The following is a 13707-nucleotide window of genomic DNA, read 5'->3' on the forward strand; positions in this document are numbered from 1 at the left end:
TAGCATTGTATCTGCCCCTTGATATGAGGTAAAGAGGGAAGCAGGAACCTTATGGCCGAATATAATCCACCAAGATCTCCAGGAGGGACGTCACCTAAGGAAAGTGTGGGGGGAAATCCAGTGACCAACTAATGTGCAAAGTGATATAAAAGAGAAGGAAATATGTGGTGGAAACAGGAGGGGGAGAGGAGGCGGGTGCAGAGGAGGCGGGTGCAGAGGAGGCAGGTGCAGGTAACGCGGGTGCAGAGGAGGCGGGTGCAGGGGATGCAGGTGCAGGGAATGCGGGTGCAGGGGATGCAGGTGCAGAGGAGGCGGGTGCAGGGGATGCAGGTGCAGGAAATGCGGGTGCAGGGGATGCAGGTGCAGAGGAGGCGGGTGCAGGGGATGCGGGTGCAGAGAATGCGGGTGCAGAGGAGGCGGGTGCAGGGAATGCAGGTACAGAGGATGGGGGCGTAGGGAATGCAGGTGTAGAGGAGGTGGGTGCAGGGAATGCCGTTGAGGAGGATGTGGGTGCAGGGAATGTGGGTGCAGAGGATGCGGTGCAGGGAATGCAGGTGCAGGGAATGCGGGTGCAGAGGATGCGGGTGCAGGGAATGTGGGTGCAGAGGATGTGGGTGCAGGGAATGCGGGTGCAGAGGATGCAGGTGCAGAGGATGCAGGTGTAGAGGAGGCGGGTGCAGGGAATGCCGTTGAGGAGGATGTGGGTGCAGGGAATGTGGGTGCAGAGGAGGCGGGTGCACCCGGACACAGCGTCAGGGGCCAGTAGTCAGATCAGCACCCATCAGGGGATAACAATCCAACTATCCCTTTAAGGTGCACCTCCGCCATATGACAGCATAGCCCAAAGGCCGAGCTATGACACAGGGGTCTGCACCCCACTAGTCCGGGGGGTTTCCAATGCTCTAGTAGATTCGGTAAATTGTCTGGTTGTTGCCCGCAGTCACGTGAATCCGGTCTGAGGCGTTTTCTTGTAATTTTGGAATTGTCATTCCAATAATAAAATTTTGTTAAATAAAAAAAAAGAAGAGTTTCACTTTACTGCTTTGTGAAAGCTCAAAGGGAAAAGTCATGGGATTGAGGGTCCCACAAACACTTCACCTGAGCAGCTTTCTGTGACTTTTCACGTCAAGTTTAGTGGTTGCAGGCAGTTATATATATGGGAAACTGGATGTGAATGTGCAGCTTAAGTCTGTAGCGCCTGTATCTCTGGTTCTGGTGTGATCTGAAAGACGAAATCTTCATCTTTAACATGACACCAGCAGCAGGTTTCTAGGTGCCATAGAACAGAAGGGTTTGAAGTGACACGACTCCTGCAGCCACTAAACTTGACTCATCTCATGTGAAAAATGAGGGCAGAAGAGTCAGATTTATCAGAGTTTGGGAGAGAGTTGTTTTTTTATATGTAAACAGATGAGATTTCACAGAGAATAGATTTTAGAATTCTTTACCTGGGAGGACTGGGGGTTTCATGGGTTCCCCCCTCATTGTGGAGTCTGTGAGGGACCCCCGCACTTTATCACCAGGGTCGCACAGTGTAGTAGCACATGAGGAGTTTCCATAGCAGCAGCCACTGGGCGGTTTGTTGTGGACTCCATTTCCCACAATCCCCGGCAGCAGCCGCCGTGCAGGGGGCTGATGGGAGCTGTAGCCCGCCGCCTCCCGCTAGGGGCCGCAGTACCCGGGGCTGCCTGCAGGTGGCGCTCCGGCCCGCGCTCGCCAGATGACACTTCCGCTTCCGGTGAGGCGGCTGCCGCTGCGATTCCCGGTGTATTCCGGAGCCCCCAGAGCGCCCCCTGCCGCCGGCCCCGGAGCCTCCGCCATGCTGTCCTTGCTGTCCCGGCTGCTGGACTGGTTCCGCTCTCTGTTCTGGAAGGAGGAGATGGAGCTGACGCTGGTCGGGCTGCAGCACTCCGGGAAGACCACCTTTGTCAATGTCATCGCGGTGAGAGGGGAGGGGGAGGCCCTGCGGTGCACTACAACCCCCATCATACAGTGCAGTACTACAAGCCTCATCATACAGTGCACTACAAGCCCCATCATACAGTGCAGTACTACAAGCCCCATCATGCGGTGCACTACTACAAGCCCCATCATGCGGTGCACTACTACAAGCCCCATCATACAGTGCACTACTACAAGCCCCATCATACAGTGCAGTACTACAAGCCCCATCATACAGTGCAGTACTACAAGCCCCATCATACAGTGCACTACTACAAGCCCCATCATACAGTGCAGTACTACAAGCCCCATCATACAGTGCAGTACTACAAGCCCCATCATACAGTGCAGTACTACAAGCCCCATCATACAGTGCAGTACTACAAGCCCCATCATACAGTGCAGTACTACAAGCCCCATCATGCAGTGCACTACTACAAGCCCCATCATACAGTGCACTACTACAAGCCCCATCATACAGTGCAGTACTACAAGCCCCATCATACAGTGCACTACTACAAGCCCCATCATACAGTGCACTACTACAAGCCCCATCATACAGTGCAGTACTACAAGCCCCATCATACAGTGCAGTACTACAAGCCCCATCATACAGTGCAGTACTACAAGCCCCATCATACAGTGCAGTACTACAAGCCCCATCATGCAGTGCACTACTACAAGCCCCATCATGCAGTGCACTACTACAAGCCCCATCATACAGTGCACTACTACAAGCCCCATCATACAGTGCACTACTACAAGCCCCATCATACAGTGCACTACTACAAGCCCCATCATACAGTGCACTACTACAAGCCCCATCATACAGTGCACTACTACAAGCCCCATCATACAGTGCACTACTACAAGCCCCATCATACAGTGCACTACTACAAGCCCCATCATACAGTGCAGGACTACAAGCCCCATCATACAGTGCACTACTACAAGCCCCATCATACAGTGCAGTACTACAAGCCCCATCATACAGTGCACTACTACAAGCCCCATCATACAGTGCACTACTACAAGCCCCATCATGCAGTGCAGTACTACAAGCCCCTTCATGCAGTGCACTACTACAAGCCCCTTCATGCAGTGCACTACTACAAGCCCCATCATGCAGTGCAGTACTACAAGCCCCATCATGCAGTGCACTACTACAAGCCCCATCATGCAGTGCACTACTACAAGCCCCATCATACAGTGCACTACTACAAGCTCCATCATACAGTGCACTACTACAAGCCCCATCATACAGTGCACTACTACAAGCCCCATCATACAGTGCACTACTACAAGCCCCATCATACAGTGCAGTACTACAAGCCCCATCATACAGTGCAGTACTACAAGCCCCATCATACAGTGCAGTACTACAAGCCCCATCATGCAGTGCAGTACTACAAGCCCCATCATGCAGTGCACTACTACAAGCCCCATCATACAGTGCACTACTACAAGCCCCATCATACAGTGCACTACTACAAGCCCCATCATACAGTGCACTACTACAAGCCCCATCATACAGTGCACTACTACAAGCCCCATCATACAGTGCACTACTACAAGCCCCATCATACAGTGCACTACTACAAGCCCCATCATACAGTGCAGTACTACAAGCCCCATCATACAGTGCAGTACTACAAGCCCCATCATACAGTGCACTACTACAAGCCCCATCATACAGTGCACTACTACAAGCCCCATCATACAGTGCACTACTACAAGCCCCATCATACAGTGCACTACTACAAGCCCCATCATACAGTGCACTACTACAAGCCCCATCATACAGTGCACTACTACAAGCCCCATCATACAGTGCACTACTACAAGCCCCATCATACAGTGCACTACTACAAGCCCCATCATACAGTGCACTACTACAAGCCCCATCATACAGTGCACTACTACAAGCCCCATCATACAGTGCACTACTACAAGCCCCATCATACAGTGCACTACTACAAGCCCCATCATACAGTGCACTACTACAAGCCCCATCATACAGTGCACTACTACAAGCCCCATCATACAGTGCACTACTACAAGCCCCATCATACAGTGCACTACTACAAGCCCCATCATACAGTGCACTACTACAAGCCCCATCATACAGTGTAGTGTCTGGCACAGTGCGTGCGGCGCAGTGACTGTGGGACGGTGTTTCTGGGGCGCAGTGTCGCACGGCGGGTGTGTGCGTGCGGTGTAGTGTCTGGCGCAGCGGGTGTGTGCGTGCGGTGTAGTGTCTGGCGCAGCGGGTGTGTGCGTGCGGTGTAGTGTCTGGGGCAGCGGGTGCGTGCGGTGTAGTGTCTGGGGCAGCGGGTGCGTGCGGTGTAGTGTCTGGGGCAGCGGGTGCGTGCGGTGTAGTGTCTGGGGCAGCGGCTGCGCTCGCGGTGTAGTGTCTGGGGCAGCGGCTGCGCTCGCGGTGTAGTGTCTGGGGCAGCGGCTGCGCTCGCGGTGTAGTGTCTGGGGCAGCGGCTGCGCTCGCGGTGTAGTGTCTGGGGCAGCGGCTGCGCTCGCGGTGTAGTGTCTGGCGCAGCGGCTGCGCTCGCGGTGTAGTGTCTGGGGCAGCGGGTGTGCGCGGTGTAGTGTCTGGGGCAGCGGGTGTGCGCGGTGTAGCGTTTGGGGTGTAGTGTTATCACACTAATGGCTCTCCTTGCGTCTTCCTCCAGTCAGGTCAGTTCAGTGAGGACATGATCCCGACCGTCGGATTCAACATGAGGAAAGTGACAAAAGGAAACGTCACCATCAAGGTGAGAATAAAGATGTGACGTCCATGTCCACTGCTTGTTGTCACTGAGTGAAACCATCACCGGATTGTTACAGATGACCTAGAGCTCAGTGACCGCACTCCAGACGGATACACCATATATGTAACCAGCGCTGATACATTGTAACAAACTATCACGGCTGGAGCAAGGACTTTACCGTCTAGACTGCATGAAATTGTAGCAAACCTTCTATTGTGAGATGATTTGGTCTATTCTACTTGTAATAATAAGATGGTAACTGGGTCTATTTCTTCTCTTTTCAGATCTGGGATATTGGGGGGCAGTCTCGATTTCGCAGCATGTGGGAGCGCTACTGTCGGGGTGTCAATGCCATTGTGTAAGTCCTATCATCTGTGTGTTATTGGGCAGCACCCGGGACCGGTCCATAGAGTCCCTGAATATGTGGGCACCTGTATGGCTAGTCACATCGCTGGGGGTCAGCTGTGGGTAACCCCAGTAATGTGAAGAACCGCCCCTTACATTGTATCTGCTGTAACCTTCTTCCTCCGCAGTTACATGGTGGACGCAGCAGACGGTGAGAAGATAGAAGCGTCACGTAACGAGCTGCACAACCTCCTGGACAAGCCGCAGTTACAGGGTATACCGGTGCGTGCACATCGTGCCATGCCTGCAATTGTTACAAACCCTCAGCTGTCCAATATCTTAGTTCTGCACTCATCAATAAGATGGTGTAGTAAGTGCAATAAGTGTCCTGTACGTTTTAGGCAGAAAGCATGTATAACGCATTGACTGCAGTGATGGGGGGTGGGGGGGGCTATAAATCCGCCCCCTTAGGAAAGAGTCTATGGATTAGGTCCAGCAAGCACCCCCAGTGCTGACAGTGAGTATAGTTATCTGTACCGACACCACTGACCCAATGTTCTCTATTCACAGGTTCTGGTTCTTGGGAATAAGAGAGACCTCCCGAGTGCACTGGACGAGCGGCAGCTGATCGAGAAAATGTAATTATTGTATTTCACCAAAGGCTTGTGATGGCTGATAACAGAGAGTAATAGATTGTATCCCCCCTGTACAGTCTCCTCTCCCCGGGATGTAATGGCTGATAACAGAGAGTAATAGATTGTATCCCCCCCTGTACAGTCTCCTCTCCCCGGGGTGTGATGGCTGATAACAGAGAGTAATAGATTGTATCCCCCCTGTACAGTCTCCTCTCCCCGGGATGTAATGGCTGATAACAGAGAGTAATAGATTGTATCCCCCCCTGTACAGTCTCCTCTCCCCGGGATGTAATGGCTGATAACAGAGAGTAATAGATTGTATCCCCCCTGTACAGTCTCCTCTCCCCGGGATGTAATGGCTGATAACAGAGAGTAATAGATTGTATCCCCCCCTGTACAGTCTCCTCTCCCCGGGATGTAATGGCTGATAACAGAGAGTAATAGATTGTATCCCCCCCCTGTACAGTCTCCTCTCCCCGGGGTGTAATGGCTGATAACAGAGAGTAATAGATTGTATCCCCCCCCCCCCCTGTACAGTCTCCTCTCCCCGGGGTGTAATGGCTGATAACAGAGAGTAATAGATTGTATCCCCCCCTGTACAGTCTCCTCTCCCCGGGATGTAATGGCTGATAACAGAGAGTAATAGATTGTATCCCCCCCCTGTACAGTCTCCTCTCCCCGGGGTGTAATGGCTGATAACAGAGAGTAATAGATTGTATCCCCCCTGTACAGTCTCCTCTCCCCGGGGTGTAATGGCTGATAACAGAGAGTAATAGATTGTATCCCCCCTGTACAGTCTCCTCTCCCCGGGGTGTAATGGCTGATAACAGAGAGTAATAGATTGTATCCCCCCTGTACAGTCTCCTCTCCCCGGGGTGTAATGGCTGATAACAGAGAGTAATAGATTGTATCCCCCCCCTGTACAGTCTCCTCTCCCCGGGATGTAATGGCTGATAACAGAGAGTAATAAATTGTATCCCCCCCTGTACAGTCTCCTCTCCCCGGGATGTAATGGCTGATAACAGAGAGTAATAGATTGTATCCCCCCCCCTGTACAGTCTCCTCTCCCCGGGGTGTAATGGCTGATAACAGAGAGTAATAGATTGTATCCCCCCCTGTACAGTCTCCTCTCCCCGGGGTGTAATGGCTGATAACAGAGAGTAATAGATTGTATCCCCCTGTACAGTCTCCTCTCCCCGGGGTGTAATGGCTGATAACAGAGAGTAATAGAATGTATCCCCCCTGTACAGTCTCCTCTCCCCGGGGTGTAATGGCTGATAACAGATAGTAATAGATTGTATCCCCATGTACAGTCTCCTCTCCCCGGGATGAAATGGCTGATAACAGAGGGTAATAGATGATTTGTTGTAATGCAGTATGATTATGGCGCCACCTAGAGTCGGTCCCTGGTATGTGTTGGAGTCTTTGTGGCTCTGAGCCGGTTATAGTGTTGGATGATGATGGATTCCTCCTTGTTACAGGCACTTATCCATGATCCAGGACCGTGAAATCTGCTGCTATTCCATCTCCTGTAAAGAGAAGGATAACATAGGTAAGATGTGTGTGTGGGGCATAGGGTGTGGGCGCTGCCACCTCTCACCCCCTGCCCTCTCTCTCCTCAGATATCACCCTGCAGTGGCTGATCCAGCACTCCAAGTCACGCCGTAGCTAAGAGTCTTTGTACCCGCTGCCCTGCCCCAAGGACGTGCTCTCTATCTCCCTGCCCGGTGCCTGGGGGCGTCACACTGAGATGTGGAAGTTGTGGGCACCCAATGGTGCCCGTGCCGCTGCTCTCCACCCAGGGTCACGTGCTCATGCTCTGCCCGTCCTGGAATGACATTGCTGCACCCGCAGAGACTGTCTGTGACCCACACACCATCCTCGCCCACCAAGCTACCTGCCATCATGTTAGTTTTGGGTCCTTTGGGCTTTCTGCCTTGCCCCCTACACACAGATGTGCCTTCATGTCTGCTCTTTGCACCGTGCTTTATCTCGCTGCTGCTCTCCATTTATACTGGGAACCATCCAAACACTAGAAACCGTCCATGAGCGTGGAGATACGTGTGGATGGACTGCCTTCTTCAGATACAAAGATGCCAAAGCGGAATGGGGGCGCAGGGTGGAGCCTGTTGATGGATGCAGTCCCCTCGCTGTGCCCGTGGTTGCAGAGCAGCGCGCTACACTCACCCCTCAGTCCATACAACAATCAAGAGTTTGGGAGATAGAAGCTTTGAACTGTGGGAATTTCTTTCTGTCCTTCCACCTGGTAATGGCGAGGCGCTGCACCTCCCCTGATCAGCCCCGTCTTCCATTCCCTGCCCCTGTACTGCGACACTGTAGCTGCCGCCGCTATATGTGGAGCCCGCGCTTTAGAGCAATGCTGCTATTCACAGCTTTATTCCCCTGTGCCTGGAAGTAATGGATGATCTCCACAGAACCAGGAGGGTGCACGCAGCCCGAGCATGCAGCAGCCTATGGGTGGAGCTTAGTGAATGGTATCATTTGTGCTCTAGTCACACCCCAAGCTGCTGCATTCCCGTTACCTCTCGGGCTGCCTGACGGCTGCTTGTACCTTCAGCATCTCTAGAGGACACGGACCTCATATACATTACACAGGGAGATCAGTTTTGAGTGCAGCTCTGGATGTGATTGGAGCAGGAAACGTGATGTATCTCTGGCTCGGTTACAACATAACAATGCAAAGTATTTGTAAAATGACTCAACTCCGGCCACGTTTGCTAAACACTTTGTTCCTTCTGTACCTTCTAGGTCAACATTCTCAGGGCAGTAGTCACTGGAGCCGTCATTATAGAGACGGTGCAGATATGGGTCACGCTCGAGGAGTCAGAAGTAACATTGACCTGCATGTAGTAAAAGTGGCAGGAGGGCGCAAGCAAGTCAGTTTCCTTAGGAAGGGGCAACAATAATAATCACAACTGCTGTAAAGTTCTGTTCAGACTTGTTGCAGTAATTTTGGTGAAACTGGTGCATGTGAATTAACTGATTTACACCAAAATGTGATCACAGCTGGAGGGAAACTGTCATCAGGTTTTATCGTACAGACAGCGTTGGGTATTGGTAGAGCTGAGCAATGAGGAGGGGCTGCACAGAGCCCAGCAGTGTGAGGACACGCCCCCTGGAGAAGCTACAATCCGGGAATATAAATCCATAGTTCAGTATCCATAGATCTCCAGCTTCGGTTCTATCTTGTGCCTTATGTTCCTGAATCTGATGTGTCCTAATTTTAATCTTTTTATACAATGTTCCTTTAAGGGCACTTCCGATACTTTACAATGGAGCTGTTCCATCTCTCCCCCATTTTATCACTTTAGGGTTAGGCTCACACGGATCTAATATTAGTTACCCAGCCAGAAGCTGGCACACCCTACATTTTTTAAAGCTGGGGGTTTGTTGCAGTTGTATCCAGTCTTTTGAATAACGGACTGATACATTGTAGCAAACTATCAGGACAGGAGAGAATTCACAGTTTGTATCCAATTAGTTTCTCTCCTGTATGTGTCAGTCTTGTGTCTCTACAATGGATACATGAATATTCCGGAACCACTGACAGCAAGCGGTGAACAGCGCCCCCTGGACTTGGGCTCTCTGCTCTCCCTCCCTGGTTCTGTGGACATCGCCCGCTGCATGTGTCATCTTATATACAATGGCGCCCGCCCCCTAACGCCGCTGACACTGGGGGGGTTATAGGCAATTTTATTTGTACAGCACTTTTATTTCTAAATGGAAAAAGCTTTATGTGTTTTATTTATGGCGAAGATGATGCAAAATCTATGTTCAGCTGGGAGTCCGCACACTGGTAAGATATAGGTACAAATAAATATGGTAGAAAATACACGGAATGTTTTGTTATTATAGACGGAGATGTGAGTGATCAGTATAAGGAGGAAAAGATTGTATCCCCCCCCTGGGTGTAATGGCTGATAACAGAGAGTAATAGATTGTATCCCCCCCCCCCCCCCCTGTACAGTCTCCTCTCCCCGGGATGTAATGGCTGATAACAGAGAGTAATAGATTGTATCCCCCCTGTACAGTCTCCTCTCCCCGGGGTGTAATGGCTGATAACAGAGAGTAATAGATTGTATCCCCCCCTGTACAGTCTTCTCTCCCCGGGATGTAATGGCTGATAACAGAGAGTAATAGATTGTATCCCCCTGTACAGTCTCCTCACCCCGGGATGTAATGGCTGATAACAGAGAGTAATAGATTGTATCCCCCTGTACAGTCTCCTCTCCCCGGGGTGTAATGGCTGATAACAGAGAGTAATAGATTGTATCCCCCCTGTACAGTCTCCTCTCCCCAGTATGTAATGGCTGATAACAGAGAGTAATAGATTGTACCCCCCCCCCTGTACAGTCTCCTCTCCCCGGGGTGTAATGGCTGATAACAGAGAGTAATAGATTGTATCCCCCTGTACAGTCTCCTCTCCCCGGGATGTAATGGCTGATAACAGAGAGTAATAGATTGTATCCCCCCCTGTACAGTCTCCTCTCCCCGGGGTGTAATGGCTGATAACAGAGAGTAATAGATTGTATCCCCCCCCCCTGTACAGTCTCCTCTCCCCGGGATGTAATGGCTGATAACAGAGAGTAATAGATTGTATCCCCCTGTACAGTCTCCTCTCCCCGGGGTGTAATGGCTGATAACAGAGAGTAATAGATTGTATCCCCCCCCTGTACAGTCTCCTCTCCCCGGGATGTAATGGCTGATAACAGAGAGTAATAGATTGTATCCCCCTGTACAGTCTCCTCTCCCCGGGGTGTAATGGCTGATAACAGAGAGTAATAGATTGTATCCCCCCCCTGTACAGTCTCCTCTTCCCGGGATGTAATGGCTGATAACAGAGAGTAATAGATTGTATCCCCCCCCTGTACAGTCTCCTCTCCCCGGGGTGTAATGGCTGATAACAGAGAGTAATAGATTGTATCCCCCCTGTACAGTCTCCTCTCCCCGGGGTGTAATGGCTGATAACAGAGAGTAATAGATTGTATCCCCCCCCTGTACAGTCTCCTCTCCCCGGGATGTAATGGCTGATAACAGAGAGTAATAGATTGTATCCCCCTGTACAGTCTCCTCTCCCCGGGGTGTAATGGCTGATAACAGAGAGTAATATATTGTATCCCCCTGTACAGTCTCCTCTTCCCGGGATGTAATGGCTGATAACAGAGAGTAATAGATTGTATCCCCCCCCTGTACAGTCTCCTCTCCCCGGGGTGTAATGGCTGATAACAGAGAGTAATAGATGGTATCCCCCTGTACAGTCTCCTCTCCCCGGGATGTAATGGCTGATAACAGAGAGTAATAGATTGTATCCCCCCCTGTACAGTCTCCTCTCCCCGGGGTGTAATGGCTGATAACAGAGAGTAATAGATTGTATCCCCCCCTGTACAGTCTCCTCTCCCCGGGATGTAATGGCTGATAACAGAGAGTAATAGATTGTATCCCCCCTGTACAGTCTCCTCTCCCCGGGATGTAATGGCTGATAACAGAGAGTAATAGATTGTATCCCCCCTGTACAGTCTCCTCTCCCCGGGATGTAGTGGCTGATAACAGAGAGTAATAGATTGTATCCCCCCTGTACAGTCTCCTCTCCCCGGGATGTAATGGCTGATAACAGAGAGTAATAGATTGTATCCCCCTGTACAGTCTCCTCTCCCCGGGATGTAATGGCTGATAACAGAAAGTAATAGATTGTACCCCCCCTGTACAGTCTCCTCTCCCCGGGGTGTAATGGCTGATAACAGAGAGTAATAGATTGTATCCCCCCCCTGTACAGTCTCCTCTCCCCGGGATGTAATGGCTGATAACAGAGAGTAATAGATTGTATCCCCCCTGTACAGTCTCCTCTCCCCGGGATGTAATGGCTGATAACAGAGAGTAATAGATTGTATCCCTCTGTACAGTCTCCGCTCCCCCGAGGATGAAGCGAATGATAACAGAGAGTAATAGAATATTCGCTGTTATACGGTCACATCCTCTCTTATTCTATCTCTGTACTGGTTCTGGTGCCTGCGGTTAGTCCAGTGAGGCTCTGGGGTTTGGGATCTGGATGTCCAAACATTCATATTATCAGTTGTGGAGCCCCAACATCTGGCGCGATAGCAGGGGCTTCCGTCTCCATCGGATGTCTGTAACTATAGTGTCCGGTTCTGGCCACATGGAGCTATCCCTGGAGCTGCCATTGACAGAGCGCAGTGCGGCGGGGGCTTCCTGCTGCACGCATCACTCTCTGCGCCAGGAATCGCTGCCACGTAATGATGACATCATGCGGCTGCGCTTCCTACCACGTCCGACCCAACAACTACTGCACAGAGGGTCAAGGCGGAGGAAAGAAAAATCTAGCAGAGGTAAGTATTGAGAGTGACCTGTGGCTGCTCTGGCGGTACTGTTACTCTATTGGGTAATGTAATGGCATTATTACTATACTGGCTACTTGTGGGGGCACTGTTACTATATTGGCTACTGTGGGGGCACTGTTACTATATTGGCTACTGTGGGGGCACTGTTACTATATTGGCTATGGTGGGGGCACTGTTACTATACTGGCTATGGTGGGGGCACTGTTACTATATTGGCTCTGGTGGGGGCACTGTTACTATATTGGCTACTGTGGAGGTACTGTTACTATATTGGCTACTGTAGGGGAACTGTTATTATATTGGCTAGTGTGGAGGTACTGTTACTATATTGGCTACTGTGGGGGCACTGTTACTATATTGGCTATGGTGGGGGCACTGTTACTATATTGGCTATGGTGGGGGCACTGTTACTCTATTGGCTCTGGTGGGGGCACTGTTACTATATTGGCTAGTGTGGGGGCACTGTTACTATATTGGCTAGTGTGGAGGCACTGTTACTATATTGGCTCTGGTGGGGGCACTGTTACTATATTGGCTCTGGTGGGGGCACTGTTACTATATTGGCTCTGGTGGGGGCACTGTTACTATATTGGCTAGTGTGGGGGGCACTGTTACTATATTGGCTACTGTGGGGGCACTGTTACTCTATTGGCTCTGGTGGGGGCACTGTTACTCTATTGGCTCTGGTGGGGGCACTGTTACTATATTGGCTAGTGTGGGGGCACTGTTACTATATTGGCTAGTGTGGAGGCACTGTTACTAAATTGGCTACTGTGGGGGCACTGTTACTATATTGGCTACTGTGGGGGCACTGTTATTATATTGGCTCTGGTGGGGGCACTGTTACTATATTGGCTACTGTGGGGGCACTGTTATTATATTGGCTCTGGTGGGGGCACTGTTACTAAATTGGCTCTGGTGGGGGCACTGTTACTAAATTGGCTACTGTGGGGGCACTGTTACTATATTGGCTACTGTGGGGGCACTGTTATTATATTGGCTCTGGTGGGGGCACTGTTACTATATTGGCTCTGGTGGGGGCACTGTTACTATATTGGCTACTGTGGGGGCACTGTTATTATATTGGCTCTGGTGGGGGCACTGTTACTATATTGGCTAGTGTGGAGTCTCTGTTCTCTTATGAGGGGAGCTACATGGAGACATCCTATACTACAGCCCTGTATTTATGTAGTAAGATTGGCTTTGGTCTTGTATGCACGTAGAAAGATCCTTGGTTCTGGTACCGTATCTAAATAGTAATCTTATTTCTGTTACATATCTATACAGTAATCCTGGTTCTAGTGCTGTATCTATATAGTAATCCTGGTTCTAGTGCTGTATCTATGTAGTAATCCTGGTTCTAGTTCTGTATCTATGTAGTAATCCTGGTTCTAGTGCTGTATCTATGTAGTAATCATGGTTCTAGTGCTGTATCTATGTAGTAATCCTGGTTCCGGTGCTGTATCTATGTAGTAATCCTGGTTCCGGTGCTGTATCTATGTAGTAATCCTGGTTCTAGTGCTGTATCTATGTAGTAATCCTGGTTCCGGTGCTGTATCTATGTAGTAATCCTGGTTCCGGTGCTGTATCTATATAATAATATTGGTTCTAGTTCTGTATCTATGTAGTAATCCTGGTTCTAGTGCT

General features: G+C 50.5%; 1 protein-coding gene and 1 long non-coding RNA gene across 2 annotated transcripts in view; one reads left to right on the top strand and one right to left on the bottom strand.

Moving 5' to 3' along the window:
• Positions 1-1843, bottom strand: part of LOC140104377 (uncharacterized) — a 49825-nt gene extending 47982 nt beyond the window's left edge. Inside the window, exon 1 of the long non-coding RNA XR_011850304.1 lies at positions 1449-1843. This is a non-coding gene — a long non-coding RNA (uncharacterized lncRNA). The remainder of the gene's footprint in view (positions 1-1448) is intronic.
• Positions 1657-9538, top strand: ARL8B (ARF like GTPase 8B). Its single transcript, XM_072127907.1, has 7 exons — positions 1657-1942; positions 4626-4706; positions 4988-5061; positions 5237-5330; positions 5619-5686; positions 7165-7235; positions 7306-9538. The coding sequence occupies exons 1-7, from the start codon at positions 1721-1723 to the stop codon at positions 7353-7355; spliced, it is 660 nt and encodes a 219-aa protein (XP_071984008.1). The 5' UTR covers positions 1657-1720; the 3' UTR covers positions 7356-9538.
• Positions 9539-13707: the final 4169 nt, after the last annotated feature.

This window comes from Engystomops pustulosus, chromosome 10 (assembly GCF_040894005.1).
Source record: "Engystomops pustulosus chromosome 10, aEngPut4.maternal, whole genome shotgun sequence".
NCBI classification, from domain to species: domain Eukaryota; kingdom Metazoa; phylum Chordata; class Amphibia; order Anura; family Leptodactylidae; genus Engystomops; species Engystomops pustulosus.